The sequence below is a fragment of the Tauraco erythrolophus genome, chromosome 1 (genome assembly GCF_009769465.1).
Source record: "Tauraco erythrolophus isolate bTauEry1 chromosome 1, bTauEry1.pri, whole genome shotgun sequence".
NCBI classification, from domain to species: Eukaryota; Metazoa; Chordata; class Aves; order Musophagiformes; family Musophagidae; genus Tauraco; species Tauraco erythrolophus.
Window position 1 is genome coordinate 106,644,463 of NC_141465.1, and position 21,216 is coordinate 106,665,678.

The window sequence follows — 21,216 nt, forward strand, 5'->3', positions numbered from 1 at the left end:
TGCAAAGTGGCCTTGGCTCAGTTTGTATTGGATATATACGGATATATTCAGACTATCTGTTTTAGCACCAAAGTTAGACATAGATCCTTTCTCATCCAAGTTCAGAAGAGACCTGGAGGCCATATTCAGGCTGCCTTTTATACATGCTTGTGTTGCTATCATAGCTACTTACTGGCTGATCTAACAGTGGCCTGAGTAGCTCTCTAGTAAGCATCTAAGTTACTGTCAAAATCTATGCACCGTGCAAGGCTGTCTGAATACAGCTCCTTATCTCTTTGTCTCAGCTCCCTCATCTGTAATGCAGGGACTGTAATATACCTCAGCAAGGCTACGGAAATGTTTAGATGCCAGTGAAGAGGACAACATGGCTACTTTTGTAGGCAAAGATGTACTATGCTGAAACAACATAAGGGGACCATGTTTTAGAGGAGCGCTGTCTGCAAGAGCTTACTCCAGACAGAATTTGCAAGAGTTTAAAAAGGGATGTAGACATTAGCACGAGCGCAGCCTGGCCTCTGTAGCAGCAATTTTACATTGACTATGCCATATTCCAGCTTAGCTATTTCCAGATGACACTGTATTTTGCAATTTCCTCTTGCAGTTGACTGCTATCACACATACATATAGTACAACAAATATGTATGGAAGGATGATTATTGCCTGTTCTTTGTTGTACACTTTCCCAAACATCTAGGTCTTTATTTATGTGGCATTTAGTCTTCCTCAGAAGTGTATCTTTGTCTGGAAAAACAATATATGCAGCAGCTACAAAAGATAAGGAGAAAGAGAACAGTGTGGCTAATAATAAGAACACCAACAGCAAAAATGTACAGGGTTTTGTCACAGTAATCCTGGGGCTGATGGAAAGGTGGAATGAAATTTGGCAGGTACACAGAAAAAACCCAGTAGTTCCCAAGAATGAACCAGAGAAAGAGGAAAAGGCTGAGGGTTAGATGGATGTAGTACTTGTGAGCATTCTGCCTCCAGGGATACTCATCGTCGTCATCATCATCAATCACAACAGACTTGGAAAGCAGCTGCCTCATCCTGGTTGAGTCGTACAGCAGGAGAGTCACCTAGAGGCATTGAGGGAGAAAAGAGAAAAAGTAAATTGGCTGTGGAAAGTCTGAACACCTTCTGGCCACTGCCAGCCTTTGGGCCAAATTAAAATTGGGCGTGGGAAAATCACGTAAGAGAAAACTGAGGTGCCACAAATGAGGCAGATCATGCTGGAAAATAATATTCTTTTTCCCTACAGTTTATTCACCAGTGAGATTTAGGCCAGACATTGGAAAAAACTTGCCGATGGTAAGTATGGAAAGGCATGAGAACAGATTGTCCAGGGAGATGGCAGCAGCTCCCACGCTGGAGACTTTTAAGAACAGATTAGAGTAACTGCTAAATGACTTAAGTAGAGTAGCTCCTGCCTTGCAGTGGGTGGATTTGTCTCTCCTAACTCTATTTTCCATGACTATATAGGTGAATCAGCTTAAATAAAATTATGAAGGATCTAGACTTTGACCTAAACTCCAAATAAATTGCTTCAGACACTTGGAATGATTCTGTCAAGTTTTCTTCAATTAAGCATCATTTTCTTATATTGCTCCATTCCTGTCTTCAGTCAGAACCAGCAGAGGAGTAGGTGGAGTACCATGATACCATGAGATTAGGAAGGTCTGGTCTACAGGGAAATGCAGTAGGGCTCATCAGCAATGCTTAGATTCATAGATTCATAGATTCATAGATTTCTGGGTTGGAAAAGACCTTATAGATCATCGAGTCCAACCATCCCTAATCCCCATTAAACCATATCCTCAAGTAGATTATCCACCCTATTCTTAAACACATCCAGGGATGGGGACTCAACCACCTCCCTGGGCAGCCTATTCCAGTGGCAGACAACCCTTTCAGAGAAGAAATACTTTCTAACATCCAACCTGAATCTCCCCTGACTAAGCTTATGCCCATTTCCTCTTGTCCTATCACCCATCACTAATGTAAAGAGCCCTTCCCCCACCTCCCCACCATCCCTACTCAAGTATTTGTAGGCCGTAATCAGGTCTCCCCTCAGCCTCCTCTTCTCCAGGCTAAACAGCCCCAACTCCCTCAGCCGCTCCTCATAAGTTTTATTTTCCAGCCCCTTGACCAGTTTAGTCGCCCTTCTTTGGACCCGCTCCAGGAGCTCAATATCTCTCTTAAAGCGAGGGGCCCAAAACTGGACACAATATTCCAGGTGCGGCCTCACCAGTGCCGAGTACAGGGGCAGGATCACTTCCCTGCTCCTGCTGGTCACACTATTCTTGATACACGCCAGTATCCCATTGGCCTTTTTGGCCACCTGGGCACACTGCTGGCTCATATCAAGCCGGTAACTAGATGATTTCTAGTTTAGTCTTGGCAGTACAAGGTATGCAGGTAGATTGACTGCAGTGTAGGGAAGCTTTCAAATTTCTGTCCCCTGAATGACTTTCTTAATTTTGGTAGATTTATAGGAAAGGTATATACGGAGCCCAATAAGGATTTGGGCCAAACATTGTGAAACTTGTGTTACCTTGCTACACCTGAAACACTTGACCCAGTCCTCAAGACACTAGCTGTTGTAATCTCAACTCCCCTTTTCATAGACTCAGGTTCCTGTGCAGGCCTCCCTGCAGTGAGCTGTGTCTTTGGGAAAGGGACTGTAAGAAACCAACTGAGCAGGAACCTGCCTTGGCAAACCAGGAATGAAATTTAGAGGGAAAAGATATGGCTATGGGGAGGGATGTACTGTCCAAGCGGGATTCCCAGCCATGTTCTCTTTCCCAGAGTTATATTCTCTGCTCGTTTTTCTGCTTGAAATGAGAGAGAAGAGCACCCCTCATTTTACAGTCTCCCTTCTCAATTAGTCAGTGATTAATGGTGAGAATGCTGGCTAAGGAAAACCCATTTGGGTACGTGTTCTGCCTGGTTCAGATTTTAGTCCATGTGCCTCACTTTCTAGAGGCAAGGCTTAGCAAGAGGATCCAGGACATCCCAGTAAGAGGATTCTTTTGCTCTTCCCTGTAAAACTGTTCAATTATGTGTAAATTAATAAATATTTGTTCACAAAACCAGCTGGTTTTCTAGCCCAGATGTTGGTACCAGTTTGTGAGAAACAGAGATTAAAATCCCAGCACCAACATAGGCAAAAAAAAGAGACGTTTCCACTGGATGTCTTGTATCCAGCTGAGCACTCAAACTGATAGGCTTGTTCAAACCAGCAGAACATCTCCTTCTCAAGTGAACATTTATTTCAGGCTGGCTCGTGGCACACAGGAGGGATAAACATACCCGGCCAGTGGGTCTGATGTTTCCGCATGGGGACCTGTGGCTTGACCTGGAGCTCTATACAGCTCATCAGCTTTGAGGTGAGCTCAGTACATAGGCAGCTGCCTGTACTCAAGCTTCACCAAGCTCAACAGTGGGAATGGGGTTAAATGGCAGATGGGCAGTGGTTTTGAGAAAGTCAGAGAAACCTCCTAGGTGGATTTATGGATCTCAACTGCACCTAACCAGTTCATGGAAGGTCCATTGAATTCTTATGGATATTGCCTCACCAAGCTGTGATTGAAGCAAATTCTGACAGTTGCTCACGTTGTTAATAACTTCTGAATATACATTTATGGAGCAGCATGACCTGAAGTCAACAGGCCTGTCCAGATGCTGCAGCATGGTTCAGTTGCCTTGGTGAACATCTGGAGGTTACCATTGCCTTTTAAAAGACTGGAGGTGGTAAAAAAACAGATGAGGAGCCTACAGATCCATACAGATCGGGGCCAGAATGACTTGCTATTAAATAATGTCCATCTCAGGATAGTCTCATTCAGACTTCATCCTGTATCCATTCTCTGATGTTTTAACTCTCAGAGGTCAAGCAAATGTGCTGCTCAGTGAAGTTGATGCAGTCTGACAAACACAACAGAGGGCAGGGTTGAGACAGGTGGAATTAGGCTACAGATCAAGCACCAAGAGATGACACAGGAGTTAGGCAAGTCGAATTCTGACCAAATGTATTGCCAGACTGCAAAATAGTCAGTCCTGCTGTCAATTGAAGCCAAATTCAAGACATTATTTGATGTCAGCAGGAATATTAACTGACCCACTGACTGTCTTATTTAGGATGAGAAATACTAACTCTAAACCAGAAATAGCTAAGAAATAGCCAATATTTTGATGAAGGCTTCAATTCATTAACATGAAGATTTCCTTTCAATTCTGCTCTAATCTTTTCTAAACCATTATTAAATGAACCTTTGATTATACAGGTAAATCCACTGGTGTGATTGAATGACTAAGCATTTGCCAGCAGAACTCATAGGATAGCAAATTCCTTATAACAAGATTAAGCACTTTCTTTTTTTCTCCATTTACTTATTTACTGACCAAAAGTCCTCAGGGGGATGATTCATATCCCAGTGATGTACTGTGGTTTGGTTGCCACTGTGAAAGAGTGCAGGGGATGCAGAGATCTGATTCTTTCCCCCTTCTTTCAATCCTGGCAGAGAAAAGGGGCTAGAAACATTATCAAAGGGGAACGTAGCTAGCTCCTGTCTGCCACGTCTGCTGGCTTCAATATGGAGTGCTGTCAAGTCAGAGACCAGCAGGCTTCCTTTCAAGGGACAGGCTGCCTGTCCTGAAACTTTAGATCACAACCCGTCAGGTCTACTCCGTCTGCTCTGCCAGTGCCAGGCTCCTGGGAAGGTAGGTGGGGTGCTGGGTTGCTGCTGCCCCTGTTAGCTATGCAGGACAGCCAACGCAACCAGGACAGACGTTCTCTCCAGCAGCAGCACTTGTTGTTCTAAGTCTTTCATGCCCCAGCAGCGTGGTTCCAAAGCTTTTCCTTCAGCTCTGCCCTTTTTCCTTCCTTTAGCAAGAACATCATTGAGACAGCAAAAAACAGTTTTGCTTAATCCTGCTGAGAAGCCTTAAAGTAGCTCTGCAGTCTGTTGTGACAAGCCTCTTCATGCCCACTAGCAGCCGGTTAACACCATCTGCAAAGGGACTGTCCGAATGGGGCAGTCCTTTACTGTCAACGCAGAGTTATAGCTTTATAGTGACCACGGTGTAACACAGATATGGGGGTGTCTCTACTTGTCAAGCAGCCAGGCTCTGGCTCAGCAAAGATATAAGTGAGCACAGTCCACTAGAAGACAGGTAGCTGTGGTTAGAAAATGCTATCCCTAGATTAATAACCCCTGCTGTGATTCAAGGATATATTTACTCTGGAAGGAAGCCATGCTGCTGCATAGTCATTGCTTCTGGCCAGGTCAGAGTGGGACTAAGTCGAACTTGTGAAGGACTATGTACAAACACCTGTAGTTTTATAGTATTCCCAAATCTAGGAGAGTAACTTCACTTTTTGTTCAGCCTCTGTGCCTGAAAGTGAAGGAGAAAGGTCTGGCAGGCTTGGAGAACTGCTTGTGGAAATAAGACCCCATTTACCACAGGCACCCGTATTGTGTAGTCACTTCCCTCAGTAGGAGTGGTAGCGCAGATGCTGTGATGTAGGAGAAAGTCACACCACAATGTGTGGGACAATGCCGAATGCTGAACTCATTAGTATCTCACTTGACTGACGGGTGCTTTAGGTGCTGGAACAAGCACAGTTCAATCCCAATAGCTCTCTTCAGTACTGCATGCACATAGCTGTCTGGAGCCGTCATTAGGTCTTAACTAGCAAGTCAAAGTCTAGTCACACAAAATATTTTTCACACACAGAAGGCACATTACCTTTAAGCTGCCAATCACGCCACCCACCAACAGATATAATGGAATTAGTGGCTGAACTGGGCAATCTTCCAAAAACTTCATTCCTGAACAGCAAAAATTAATGTTTGTTATCTCAAGTGATCAAATGGTGCAACAAGCTGTACAGTGAAAACTAAAGATGCTGTAAGTGAAGTGTAGTGCTTAGACCCAAGACTTGTATCCAGCGTCTGTCGAAACGTGGGCTGAATTAAAGGGGGTTTGCATCTCTTACTGCAGGAGTGAGGGCCATGAAGAAGCAACAGACAAGAGAAAGCAGAGAGAGAGCAAAGATAGCAACAGCATTACTGTTGTTCTGGCATTACTGATCGGAGCCACGTACATAGGTCATTAGCTTCAGCCACTGCATCTTTGTTAAATGAACTACTGACTGAACTGAACAGGAAATTTGCAGCAGCAGCAGAAAATTCATTGAAAATCAAAACCATTTGTGAAAAGAAGGAATTCTGATAAGCTTCTCCTAGGCCTTTCCTGCTCATTAGCTCCCATGAGTGTGGCATGTTCCCGAGTCAGATGCCTCAAAGCTTGGAAGCCAGCGCCCGTGGGAGCGCCTGGAACCGTTTTAGCTTCCCAGGCAGCTGATAAGGAACTACAGAAGCTCAAGTTTGCAGGCTGTTTAGATTGCTGGAGGCTAAAAGCATTGGTTGTTATGGAGCTGGGGATCCTGGCAACCCTCAAATCTACTGCTAGAAAGAGAAAGCTGGGGAAGTTTTGAGGAAGGGAGTGTATGGCAGTATAAGGATATTGCTGGCAGTAGACACTGAAGCTTGTGATACAGGTTTGTGGCAGTGAGACTCATCTGTCCAAATATAGATGTCTGCAATGCAGGCATCCATATCTGAACTAATTTCCTAGAGTCTCTTTATAGTCAATAGGGAGAAATAGACACTTGTAAAATTCAATTCATCTCATCCTAAGATAGCCATTTAAAATAGGTCAGATGAGTTGGGCTCTGAAAGTGCCTCTGTCTCTCCGTGGCTATACAAAGAATCTAGACAGCCAGCTGTAGATATCTCAAGTTAGCTGAGATGAATCCCCTGCCCAAGTCTCTTGCCCAGTGGCATCTTTAGTCAGTTTTAACTGTTCATTACACTGTAATCTTGTTGTTATCGATCCCTTGTTTCAGGACTGCTACTGATCAGTTGCAGAGGATAGAAAATATTTTCTGTTTTCTTATTGTGTTGTAAGTTGTTTTCAAGGAGAAATTTTGACTTTTCTCTGAATATTTTGGGTTATCTAGATCAAGATACTGAAAGCAATGTGCTGGTCTTAATGCTAAACATCTCTCAGGTGGAACATCTTGGCTCCATGTACAGAACTACACTGAACAGGAGGGATCATGAAAGAAGTACCAGTGGGTTGGGTTTTTTTACCTTCTGTAGCTGTAATCCTCTTCAGCTTGTCAATTTGCCCACCAAATCCACTGCTATTGCTGGTCCAGGACATTGCTGATGTCTTGAACCTCTCCTGTGCACTTTGCATAGCATAGTACAGGTGTTCGGGATTGTGGTTGCTTGCTATAGATCTTATGTTAGTCATAGGATACAGGGCAGTGTTTTGTGATCTGCTATGTGTAAGGGCTATGAAGTCCAGTGGACTTTTCTACACTGAGTATTTATTACCAGCCTTCTCATAATTGAAAAGGGCTGGATATAGATGGATTTGGACTCTCCGTTTTTGTTCCCTATTGCAAGGCTGTAATTTTTTTGTCCATTTTGCCACTATATAACACTGAGACATGCTCAGACTCCCAACTTTACAGGGGTGGGCAGCAGGGAAATTGTCAAGAGTTTTATCATTTTCAGAAAGCAGCTGCCAGGGTTTCCAGAGTCCTTGGCCCTGTAACAGCCTGACACAAAAGCAGCTGGCCAGGGATCTCAGGGAATATATTTCAGTTTAGGAACCTAGGCAATTGCTATTTCCAGTCTATTACTGAGATTTTGATTTGAGGCCAAAAAAAAATAATCAAGAAAACATGCCAACATTTTTTCATGGAGCTGGTCTTAATGCTGAATGACTCTGTTTCCCTGACAAATCTATTATGGAGTCCTTTCATAAATGTAGCATGACAGCAGTCAGTCTTGGAAAGGGTTTGAATGACAGGCGGTGGTACTCTGTAGGTTTTGGGGGAATATTGCAGGCAGGTCTGACAGCACAAGAGGAGGTGAAATGAGGTAGTACAGTAGTAACTTAAAAAATACAGCACTATGGGTGAATAGGAAATGTGGACCTACTGTTGACAGATGGGCACTGATACTTGTTACAGTGAAATCTAGGCACACACATTATGTGCCGATTGGTTCACACACAGCATGTGCCTAATTTATTTGGGAACACCAGAACTAGTAGGAGAGCATCAGTGCTAGGTCTTCTTTCCCATGAGCACCAGATATGTTTTCCTTTGACTGTTAATGATGGGATATATGGACCATAAGAGATCAAAGCTCTGCTTCTAGTGCACTGCTTCCTACAAGCCAGAGCGATCTGTGGTTTAGAGTGAAGAGCAATTGAACCTGACCACAACACAGACCAGCATGTGAGTCCAGATGAATAAACCAGCAACCTTTGTAAGACCAGACACAGCAAGGATGTCCAACAGCTTGCAGAGTGTCCAAAGTTAAAAAAGAGAAGATAGGCTTGGGGAAGCAGACGTACTTGCACGTTTTACCTCTTGGCTACCACAGAACAACACTGCAGTGGGATCCAGGGCACAAACTCCAGCCAAGTGGAAAGAGCACTCATGAGCGATCAGGATATGAGCTTCTCCAAGGACACTGTTTTGGACAGTGTTGTGACATGGCCCACAACAGATCACTACTAACCAAGTGTCCTTGTAACTAACAATTATCCACGAGATGAGGAGTCAGGATGAATGAAAGCCAATACAGCATTGGCCTCATTTCATCTGCTTTGCTCTTCTCAGGTAGCTGAAAATGGCTGAAGTGCATCCCATAGTAAAGAAGGGCTGCTGTATAGCAAGGCTAATCTGGTGTCTGGTGCCTGTTCCCCATCTTCTCTTCTGATAGGAGGCAGAGGACACAAGATGCCAGGCGGTTTTCAGTTGTTCCTAGTGGATGACTGCAGCTGCCACCACTTAGCGCACACCTCAGTTGGGCCCTGGACTGTGGGCTCTACATGAAGATCTAGATGCTGCAGAGGATTTATCTCAAAGTAATTGCTCCTGGGCACTATTTTATCAGAAAGCGTATTAGCAAATCAGAGGAAACTCACAGAAACAGTGAGCGACTGAAGGACTGAAATGCAAGGAAAGATTATGTTAACAGCAACCACTAAAGAACAAGACTGGCTCCCACGTAAAGAGACAGAGTATGAGAATAAGCTTCAGACAACTATTGGGAGCACTTGAGAGCTGAAGAATTATTTGATGTAGATATGAGCATGAGGTGTAGTACTGAGTTAAATTTGAACAGGGGAATATTTAGACTGGCTATCGAGAAAATGATGTCATCAGCTTTCAAATGTGATTTAGCTACCCCTGGGGAGCACTGTGTATAAAGGTGGTCTGGACAGCATACAAGAATGTGTTATTGGGAGCAATCCTTCGCTGTCCTGGAAACTAAAAAAACATAAATTCTCAAAAAAAGCCTTCCATAGCGCTCTCTATTTTTGAAGTGTTTAGTGAAAAAAAGGAATCATCTCTACCAATAAAAGTTCGAAAGCTGCTAAACAATCTGTGGCTTAAAAGGATGTCATGAGTCTGGAGCTTTGAAAATTTGCTGAGTCCTTTTCATGTGTCTTGGCTTATACTGTGATTTAGAATACTACCAAATTTTAAAAGGGTATAATGTTAGTGTGTCATTATTATGGGGCTACCGGTTATTAATCTCTGAGTTTTAGCAAGTATTATAATAACTTATTTGTTAGCATTTGAAAGTATCTCACCATTTTCCTCTGCAGAAAGCAAAAGCCAAAATGACCAGAGGCACATCAGCAAGTTATTCTCTGAGATCATTTTAACAGAATGTTATCAGAAAATCAGAGACTTTTGCTTGGATAATAAATATCTGCATTTTCCTTGACATTTCGTTTTCCTGAAAATGCTTTTGCAGATATGTAACTGCAGGAAACCAATATCCTCTGACAACGCTATGTTACAGTGACATTATCTCTTAATTTCAGTAAGTTGTGAAAAAAAAAGGGGTCTATATCTGATGCATGAGATACCCGGAGCTCCAGGCTCATATCTTACCATACACTTTCCAGTTCTCACTGATCTTAAAGATATTATGAAATATTCCTAGGAAATGATATTTACAAGTGGTCAGATTCCAGCCCTGGATTTGTTTGCAGAAGGCTGGCTGTCAATATGTATGCAAGCTGTACCACACTTTGAATTATACCTTCCCACCTCTATTCCACAGCTCAGGCATATTCGGCCTGGGGAAAAGCTAAAGCTAAAATCCTCTTAAGGGATAAACAGCAATTTTAAGTCATGGATAAGCATAAAAGCCTAAGTGTTGAGATGTAACAGTCCAGTCCATTTCCCTACTTCCTAATTGCTCCTTAATCTCTCATTAGAACTCTCTAATTCCTAATTAGGACATCCCAATCAGAATTCTACCACAGTCATCACTGGTACTTGGAAGGCCCCAGATAAAGGAAGCAGCACCAATCTTTAGCTGAACACTTTTTTTTTTGTGGGTTTGGCCAACCATAAATGCCACAGGCTAGGTGTCCCAACTCCCTTAAAAGTTATCTCATGTCAGTGCAGACACCTAAAAGAGACTATGGGACTTTCACTGTCAGAAATGCTTGTTTCTTTTAACTGCCTGCAAGGGCAACACACAGCACTGAGCTTGGTTAGAGATGTGTACAGGCCAAATCTGGGTGGGATCCATCTTGCCCACAGCATCTGCATGTAGAGTTGATTTGCACCATCTTTCATGAATAATGAGGCAGAAGGTGAACAACTTCTCAAGGACACCCATCTGGAATGATTGTAAGGGCTCTTGAGGACAAGACAAAATTCAAAGTGGTCTGGATACGCTGGAAAAAGACATCCAAAATCTGTGAGATGACAGTCAATAAAGCTGAATGCTGTGTATAGGAGAGAAAAGTTCAATGTAAATAAAAAATGGGAAATATCTGATAGGGAGCTGCACTGCCAAAAAACATCTGGGCTTACAATGCACCATAAACTAAATTGGAGACAATGAGTTGGTGCAGAGAGAGCATCTTTCATTCTGAGGTGTGTTTACAGAAATCCTGCATGTTTAACAGAGGAGCTAATTATTCTGCACTGCTCATTTCTCAGGTCTCAGCTGGAGTCCTGTGTTCCATCTTTTTTTTTTTTTTCTTCTGAGGGGAAAAAAAATAGTTACATTGACCAGACACCAAAGGAGGGAGGCAAAAATGCCAGAAGAAAAAGCTACAAAAACACTGACCTGTGAGATCAGGTTGAAAGAGGTAGGTTTTTGAGATCTCTGGGAAAAAAAAAAAAAAAAAAAAAAGAAGAAGATGGAGTGGGCTTATAATAGCAGCCTTCGAACAGTTCAAAGGTTCTCTTGAGTAGTACAGTGACCACTCTGTCTTTGTGACCATGGTGCGTAGGACAGTCTGTAATCTGTTTAATTTGCCACAGGGAAGATTTAGGTTGGATATGGGGAAAAATATTTTGTCTGTGAGAGCAATAAAATGCTGAAATGGGCTCCTTGGGAAGCCGTGGAATTTCCTTGAGCAAGGGCAAGTCAGACATCTGTCAGGGATGCCGTGAGCATGCAAGCTCGTCTGGAAGCAGAGGTGGGTTGGCGTCTCTACCGATGTTTCTCAAGTGGGGGCTGCAACCCCTGTGGAGGATGTGAAAGACCCAAAAGGATCAATGAAGTGTTAGAAAATGCTTGGTTTTTAAAATAAGAAAAAAAAAATCTATGTTAATGAGAAGGAAAAGGTGATGCTTAAGAAAGAAAAGAAGAGCCTTATACAGTTTAAAAATGTACAAAATTCTGCAGCTCAAAGGATTTTCCTTTCCTTTCTTAAATATTTGATCTTGAAATGCTACTCGCAAATCCAGTCTTTGGGGGGTTATACAGAGACAGATCAGCCAAAAAACAGATCTCACTTTAAAAAAGGCAGAGAAATAGCTGCCTAGATGATCTCTTCTTCCCTTCCAGCCCTATGCTTCCAAGATTTTTTCAGTGCAGTTAACACAGAGAGATCCTGATTAATGAAATCTTCTCATGTGTCGGCTTCTGAGCTTCCTCCCACAGGCAGAGTCAAAACACCCACAGCCCTTTGCCAGGTGCTGGTAGCCTAAGCAGCAATTGAACTGAAGTAAATGCACCAGTAAAAAAGTGAGTTAAAATTGGTCCGAGGCTCAGAACATGCCAGCAGCTTCATGGTAAAAAGAAATAATGGAAAGTGCACCGAAAACAAGCAATGCGTGACCAGAAATTTCAGACATGGTTAGATTTAAAGAAATCCAGACCTTGTGAGGTACCAAAATGTATCAATAAGGTCTCCAAGTACCCTGACTCCTGCCCTATATTTAGATGAGACACACTGGAGGGGTATTTTAGACAAAGAGCATCAGAATTCCAGCACTGCTTCCTCCCCACCATGCAGTGTGGGCTGGGGTTCTGTCTGAAGCTAAAATACCAACACACAGCTTTAACACTTAAGTTTGCCAGCTCCTTTCTCCCACAAGATGCGTTAACCTGCCACACAGTGCTGGGAAGTTCATATTTTTAAATTGCTTTTGTAGTCAGCTTACCTGTAAAAGTCATGGACAGTGGCAAGGCAAGGAAAGCGAGGAGCCCAAATATAAAGCATGCTGTGAATGAGAAAAGAGAGACAGTGTTACTTGGGCTGGTTGAAGTTGAGAGACCTGCAGTTCCATCCAATGCTTTACAGATGCTCTTTGTCCATAAAGTTGTGTAGCATTTTTTTATGGTGCAGCATTCAAGGTGATGGCACCAGCAAGTGGTTTGTCACTCTCCCAGAGCTCAAGCTTCCATTTTTTAACTCATAAATTGTTAATCCTTGTATCAGTGGAAAAGCAATGAGAGACACAAACTGCTCCTGATGCTACTACTTCTAGCTGTCTTATTGCAAGGGCAAGGACTCAGCCACTGCTGCCTTAGGCTGCGCCAGCTTCAGAGGCACTGCCAGGTGACTGTGCAGGAACAAGTAACTGCATCAGCTAATCCATGGCAACTGATGAGCCATATCTGTTTGCTAAGCAAATAGCAGCTTTAATGCCATTCCACTTAGTTTTCACTGATAGCTAAATAAACTGTCTTTATTCCAGATGTGAATAGTTTGTGGCCGGTTTAACTCTCTGACCCAGCTCGGCTCATGCGCACAAAGGCAGCAGCACCGCTGCAAGGAGTGGGACTTGTCATTGGGATAGATCAGCTTAAGCTGCACGGAAGGATGCTCTTAGGGGTGCTCATAGGCTGTTCCCACAAATGAGTGGATCTAAGGTGCTTAGTTACTCCCCAGAGAGCTGCTGGTGTATCTGAGCCCTGATATTTTCCCAGCACAGCCTGATGCTGCAGAGGATGAATGCTTACCTTTGCAGAAAGTGAGAAACAATAGCGTCAAGAAGAGTGTGAGCAGCCTGTCTCACAAGAGCTGTCACCTCTGTGCCTAATCATGAACACTTGGCAATATTAAAGTGAAACGCTGCCCTGCAAAATGAGAGTGAAACGTAATGAGGGCATTCTGTGGCAAGCGTCCCTGCAGAGCGCTTCTGCAAATGGCTCAATCAGCAAGTAGATGCCTGAAGAGGCGAAAGGGTGGTAAGCGGAGGTGGGCATAGATTGCAGAGGGGCTGGAAAGGGCATGGATAAGGAAAGGAGTAGGATGTGTCCTTGGAAGCTTAAGAAAAAAATCTGGGAGCAAGCATTTGGGGCTGGTTTGGGACCAGCCCTTCCTCAGGCAAACTGCGCCACACGGTTCCCCGTGCCAGAGACCTGCAACCTCTGCAAAGCGAACGGCGTCCTCCTTGCCGCACAGGAGCGGGGACCCTGCCAGCACCCTGCGTGCAGTGCTGCTCCGGGTCACTCTGCAGCACTGCCAAAACAGCACCCGCAGGGGGCCTGAGAGAAAAAGGGAAACATCGTTGCCTCCATTCTGCAGAAGGAGAAACTGAGACAGAGAACATAGGAACGACATCAAAATTCAGGGCAGATCCACCAGGCTTTCTGACCCGCAGACACTTTTCATGGGAACACACCATCCCCCACACGCTGCTCGTGTTTTCTCCACAGAGAACGAGGATCTTACACTTCAGCGCCTGAGAGACATCTTTCTTTCTCAGAAGTAGCATGTTTGTTATCTCTATGAATTGGTAGAGACCGGAGATATTTTGAGCTGAAGAAAGCACTTCTGTTCCTTTGTGCCACCCCCTCCTCCTCTCCCCGTCGGCCGGTCTCTCTCTCACACACATACATTTTTGCTCAGGCTCTCCTGTCTCTTGAATGCTGCACAGTACAGAAATTCTTCCTCTGCTTGAATAGTGTCCTACACTTGACTAAGCTCTTTCAAAGGCTGACAGCCTCTCATTAGAACAACTCTGCCTAGAGCCTCCCTTTTCGCCGTGTGTCACATTTCATGCTAGGTCCTCTTGCTGTTACATTATCTAGACTATTATTTTCACATTCGGAACCGATGGTATTGAAGCTGAGTTGGGCTTCCAACACACCCATGAACATCACCTGCAAATAGTGCCCACGGCCTAAAGAACTCATTTATCTGGTACCCAAATGAGCGCAGTTCAGGTCTGCACGAGTTGCATCGACTGCCTGGTGTTGCCAGAAGTCCTGTTGTCGCGGCACAGCTCTCGCAGCGGCGTCACTCCTCTGCCTGTGGTTTCATAGCCACCTCCCGTTTCTGCCCTTGCTGCACAGGCAAGTACTCAGAAGCCCGATAGGAAAAGGCATCATGTAATTTCTTAATCGTGCAGACGTTTCTTAACCTGCCTGGCACTCGGGGGGGGGATGCCGCAGTAAGCTCTGTAAAAGGCTTGGGGGAGGGGGGGCTCATGTATGCGTGGGGCGGAACATCTGGCACACAGGTGTGCGTGTTTGCTTGTGTCTAGCATCTACCCAATAGCTTGATTTTGGAGGGGGAAAACGGGAGGTAGGGATCACTCGGAGCTCCAGAGAAAAAGATAATGGTTCATTAATTCCCCTCCCAAAGCAATCGCTGGGAATGTATTTACTCATTACCTCCCCATTCAGCTACAGCCTCTTAGGTCTCGAATTGGAGGGGCAGATGCATAGTCTGGGAAGGCTTCCAGATCCATATTTAACAAAGTAAGACTCTCAACAATTGACTACACAACTGGCAGGGCTCCGCAGCCACTCTCAATGCTGCTAGCAGCACTAAAAACTGTTTTCCCTGAAACATGTGGGGTTTCCACAGAAATGCTGCTCAGTTGGGACCCAAACACTCTCTGCCTGGATTTGTCTGGATTGTGCTGCCCCATTCTGGTCCAAAGATAAATTGCTCAGGAAAATGGCATTTGCCGCAGAGTAGCATAGCTCTGCAGAGAGGACACTGCTATCCGTGCCGTTTCACATGTGGGACTTGTGACATTTATAAGTTGGTGGTATCCCCTCACAGGCCGGTCAGAGAAGCCCCTGGACTCCTTCCTAGAAAAAGTAGCAAAAAAAGGGCTGGTAGTCTCTAAAAACACAACAAGGTGAGGGAAGTGTTTCCAGGCACGGCTCAGAAGGACATCTGCTCCGTGAAGCTGGTGTCAAGGTGTCAGGTGGCAGAGCCCCTTGCTCTGTAGCACGTGATGGGGCACTGGTAAAGTCCTGCTTTGGGAGGCATTAGCGAGCCAGTCCTAATGTGCCAGGAAATGGGTGAAGGGAAGAGCTTGTGTCTGGGACCACAACAGAGGAAGAGGAGAGCGAGTGGCTGTATATCTTGTACATTGCTTGAAATCTGTGATCATGAAAATGAGATCAGTGGGTGCAGATTTTGTGTCTTCTGCCCAGCAGGACGGGTAGCTGATATAAATCTGCTATTTAGCTGAGTTACTCCTGCCAGGGTCTCCCCACAGAAATAAATGAACTTGAAATTACCGTTAACATTGTGGCTGCACGTCATGGTCTCTCTTCTATCTGGCACCTGAGCCACTACATCTTCCATAGCCGTGTCCCTGCACCGCAGCTCTTCTCCCCTCACTCTGCTATTCCCTTGTTCTCCATGCCCAGTTATGTGCCTGGCCTCAGGGCATGCAGCATATGAGTTGTCCTCTGGCATGTGGGACAGATCTGGAGGCAGTATTGGACATGACACAAATTCGCCTGTGGGCTCCTCAGCTGTTATTTTGCTGCCATGATTTTTCCAAGCACTCGGAAGTTTTAAATCAGCTCAGGCCATCCCTGTTTACTTTGAAGACAGAGAAAAGTTTCTTTCTTTTCAGTTAAGAAGAGTCCTCATAGGATTTTCAGAAGTGATTTATTAGTATAAATCTCGACCTACCCACTCTTAGGTAGTATGCTAATACAGCTGTAGCGCAACCTACTCAGTAGAGTGTGTGACAAGCTTCCTGATAATAAATACAGTAATAAATGAAGTGTTGTGTACATTACCATCACTCTCAAATGCCGTTTGTTCTATAGCCTGTCAGGTTCCTGATAAAACAGTATTTTTTTTAAAAAAAGTGAGATGCTACTGGCTTCCAAACAAATTCTTCAGTTACCCTGAGATTTATCTGCCTGAGCAAGCTGAGGAGAAAAACTCCAGGTGTAAACTCACAGTGCTCCTTTTGGACACCCTGTGGGAACACTGCTCTGGAAGGGGCTGACTTTCGGCAGTCTAGATGTGAACAAATTTGGATCAGTTGGCCGGGCCGGAACTGATCATGCCCTGAGGCAGACGCAGATGGTAGTGCACTGGCATAGCAAGCAGTGTCATGGTGTGCTGCACAGCAGCGTGGATGATGGTGGTGTAACAACTGGAGTGCAGACAGGTAGAGGATATTTTCATCCCCGTTTTATTCCTTCACAGTATCTGCAGGCATCCCCTGCAGTATTGATAGGGACTTGGAGAAAAGAGAGGATGCAGCATGTGTGGGTGCTGGAGTGGTGAAGCAAGTCTCAATGGATCTCTTTGGGGAACCAGCTCCAGCAAGGTCATGCGTTTTACAGACTGGGGATGAGTCTGCCCATGGGTTTGGTTGCTGTGGATACTGAGTGTCTTTCTGGTCTTTCAAATGACAGGAAAATGTCACTACATCAGATGGCATAAGCAAAAATGTCTTGAATGAACTAACTTTGAAGGAAAATAATTAAATCTGTTCAGCTTGGCCAGTCAATGGCCAAATAAGAGAAAGTAACAGCAAGGTTTGAGCACTCAAAAAAGGACCTGTGAGTGATCCAAAGAGCTATAACGGTAGAAACATGAGATGAACTTGAGCAGAAACAAAGATTGCTCTGTCCATGAGTCAAAGTGGCGTAGCAAGGAGATGCATTGACAGAATGGTCTTTTGGGACAAATGGCAGGAATCCCACCCCTGGGGTGGTTTAATCCCTTGAGCAAACTACATATTCAGCAACTGGAGAATTCAGTGTAAGGAACAACCATTCTCACGGAGGTCTCCAGTCCCAGTGCAAAGCCACCATAGGAGACAGGGGAAGTGTGATTAACTTGCAGATCAAATCCAAGCTCAGGGCCACCAGCCTTTTGCTGCATGCCCTCACTGTTTGCTTAGACAAGGTTGTGTTACTGTGAAATAGTACTGTGGTACTCAGATAAGCTATGCCAGCATCACACCACCTAAATTTAAGTTCCAGGTTTCAGCACTGACACCAGCAATGCTGCTTTCATCAGAAATGCTGTAGAATAAGGAAGTGCCAGTAATCTAGAAACCTTCAAGTTGGAGAGGCTGTAGAACTAGAAGTAGAAGCAGATTCAGATGTAGATGTAGATGTAGATGTAGATGTAGATGTAGATGTAGATGTAGATGTAGATGTAGATGTAGATGTAGATGTAGATGTAGATGTAGATGTAGATGTAGATGTAGATGCTCTGGGGGTCAGGCAATATTGCAGAGTGTCTTGTCTGAATTTTATGCCATGCCTCTAGCTACTGAACTACAATTATGCCATGGTCTAGGTTCTAGATTTGGCCTCTTGTGATTAATTTCCAGATGTCGTTTTAAAACAAGATTTAGGTGTTACATAAAAAGCCACCAGTTTACTTTGCAATAGACCCAGGGCAGTGGATTAGCCTGCTTTTTTTTTCCGGTCAGTTAATTAGAGGCTGCCCTAATGTTCTGAATTTAAATTGTTGTACCAAGAATGAAAAGAATTTAAATGATGCTCCACAGGTAGGTTGACTCTTCAGAGTCATTTAAATATCAAGAGACCATAGGTACAAATGTGGGGCTGTGCTGAAAGCTCTTTGAAAAATGTACACAGGATGATGAGAAAAAGTGAAATTAAGTGTCACTGCACTTCAGGAGGGTTTGCATTTTAATGAACAGAAAATCAATTTTGGATGCACTAGCTGATCCATAGCTAAAGCTGAGCTGATTTTGAATTTAAACGTAATGAAAACCTAAAGATAATGAGTTTCCTGGAATAGTATTTCTGAGTTGCCTTACTCATGGGTAACTCTGTGGGTAGCCAAGAAGGCGCTCCTGGTGTAAGAGAGCCTAGATGAGATCAGGACTAATCCCTTTCTTTCAAAAAAATTTCAGAAAGATCAATTTAATACCAACAGAGAACAGTGATATTTTGCTTGTAACTGGTAGGAACAAAAAAGAAGAAAGAGAAAATACAGCTTTTGCCTTTATTGTATTGTGATACTCACCAACAGACTCAGATCCCCCCTGCCCGTCCTTTCTGTGGGGTGTGAGGGAGCCCGCACCAGCCGAGTCCCGCTGCTGGGTGCTTGCTGGGGTGCAATGAGAGCACAGTGTGCTCAGCACCCCTTGCTCTTCATCACTCTTCCCCTCGGGCAATGATGAGCACGAACAAGTGGACCGGAAAACGTCCTCTCCTTCCCTGCCTGTGCCAGGTTTCTGTGGGTGGGCCTGATTTGAACCTAGGCTAGGGCTGTCTATCCCCCAGCTTGATTTTCTCTGAAGGGTTGTAAGGCAGCAAGGAGTTAAGGGGTTTAATCATTAATAAAAGTTTGTTCTGAACTTTGAGAGCCTTTAGAGTGAAGCCAAAAGCAGGAATATAAAAGACCCAAGGTAACAGCCCTAGACTGGCAAATGCAGCAATTAGTGTGGGTGAAGTATCAATTATGGTGAGTGGTCAAGAGGTTTTCTTCTTCTCATATTTGAGTGGAATTAGAAATTGCTACTGCCTAGAAATGAAAGCAAAAGGCACTTGCAAAAGGAGATGCAGTCAGGGGGAGTAAGCTGCTTTAAAACCCTTGGGTTTTAACCTCCTGTCAATGACACTGCTTCCCTGGTCTTACAAAAACCCACTCCTGAAGTGTATTTCTCCTCTGCCTCTCCACGCAGCTTGCACAGCCCTCAGCCCAGGTCAGCTTTCTGCTGTGTTGCTCCTTGGAGAGCAAAAACCACCTGGTTCACCCAGCCCTGGAGCTGTTGGCTCGTTACACCCCTGTGTCCTCCACCTTGGGTGGGACAAACCTGTTGTTTTAAAGCCTGAGTGAGCCAAGGCTGTTGTGCAGAAGACCTCTGTCAGATAACTGACGCTTCCTGCCCACAACACGTGGCCGCTTATGAGGGCTGTCCGTGCCTGCAGTGGCCATTGTGCCAGGGGCTGGGCAAGTGGAGGGAAGAAGACCCTGCTCCAAATGCCTCTAGGTGAAAGGAGGGCTATTCCTGACCATTCTCTGTCCCCTGCCTCGTGTCCCTGTCTCAGCACACAGGCTGGTAGCAGTTTTGCTTTGCAGGAATTGCTCCTGGGGGGGGTTGTTCCCAGTATTTCTGCCAGACTACATGTAAGGTACCACTTGGAAACAAGAGACAAACATGTTACAGTGCTTAGGTTGTCTGCTGCAGCCCGTGTTTAGGTACTTGGTGGTGTTTGCATTTGTTTGAAATTTCACACTGGTCTGCTATAATCCAAATACTGCAGCAGGCAGGGGCTGTTGGGATAGAGTTACTATTGTACGCTCCATCAGCGCCCAAAATTGCCTGGGAAAGGAAATACCTCAGAAAGGAGGGAAGAAAAGGAAACTTCAGCAAAAGATTCAGGTGGGACTTGATATCATCTTAATTCCTTTATATACCCAGCTTAGCGACAGGGCTGCTTAAATACAGAAGGTGATTACTACCAGAACTGCCTTACCATTGCTGGCGATTTTAGAAATGCACCGGTGGCAGGCTTTCTCCAGGCCAGCAGTCATTGTCAGGAGACTTTTAGGGTATCTGTGGGGATACAGAAATGAATATGGTTATGAAAAGTGTCTTTAACTTACTAAATATCTTGACTCAGAGTCACTCACACACTTGAGCAGGCTTTCACTACCCTCAAAAAACTCAAAGCATCCCCAAAATCAGACAATGGCCATTGGTGTGGCATACCCAGAGTCAGGTATGTCTTCCAGCAGCTCTGGGCTTGCCTGCTGGTGATGCTGGTGCTTTGGAGTCACAGGAAGGCTGGGGGGAGAAGTATTCATTCTGTCTTCCTGAAAACTATAAAAGGTTCTACCTTGACTTAGACTGGGGTTGGGGCAGGACAAAGTGTATTTAACTGTTATGAGAAAACCCAGTGAAATAAGTAAGGTTCACTACACAAAACTCTGCAAAAATTATTTAGTGAGCAAAAATGAATTAAAATGGTGGAGAGAGAATGAAAATAGTTTTAAAATCGAGGACGATTCTGAAGAGGAATGTAGAATAAAAACTGCAGACCACAGGGAGCCCAGAACAAGATGCCTTTGATAAAAAGGTAGCTGGATTAGAAAGTAGCTCTTTGTAAAGAAGAATTTTTACGAGGTGGGGTGAGGGATGAGCAAGCAGCTAGGCATCCAAGGCTTGGGTGTCACAGACGGTTAAGTAGCATCCAGCGTCAATGGGAGTGTGGAAAGCACACACACGCACACACACATGCACACACACACACACACTGACCAACGTGAACACTCCGAGCCTCAGCCTCTGGCCAGGGTCAGCACAGGTCTACCACCAACACCAACTGTGATAGATGAAGGTGTGTGCGGAGGAGTTTGGGATGGGGGAAGCTGCATTTCTGCACATGCCTCAAATTAGCCTCTTTAACTTTCCTAATGATTAAAGAGCAGTATTTTAAGCTTAGCCTCATTCTATTCTAAGCTGATATGAAACCCACCCCAGTAGGATTTCTCATCATGCAATGTGGAGCTCAACCTGGTCCAGACCCTATCAGGGACCACAGGGCCCCAGAAACATGTTGAAGATAAAGACAGACTTATGTGGCCAATATGTGGTCATGCTCCCTTCATAGCATGTCCAAGCCCTACCAGACGTGACTGAGCAGAGCCGGCTGCCTC

At 44.6% G+C, this 21,216-nt stretch overlaps 1 protein-coding gene across 1 annotated transcript; it reads right to left on the reverse strand.

Annotated features, from left to right (window-relative positions):
• Positions 1-713: 713 nt before the first annotated feature.
• On the reverse strand, positions 714-20,091 carry TMEM272 (transmembrane protein 272). The gene is made up of 4 exons (XM_086612231.1): positions 20,034-20,091; positions 12,515-12,574; positions 5,749-5,831; positions 714-1,076 (listed from the first exon to the last, which is right to left on the reverse strand). The coding sequence occupies exons 1-4, from the start codon at positions 20,089-20,091 to the stop codon at positions 714-716; spliced, it is 564 nt and encodes a 187-aa protein (XP_086468357.1).
• Positions 20,092-21,216: the final 1,125 nt, after the last annotated feature.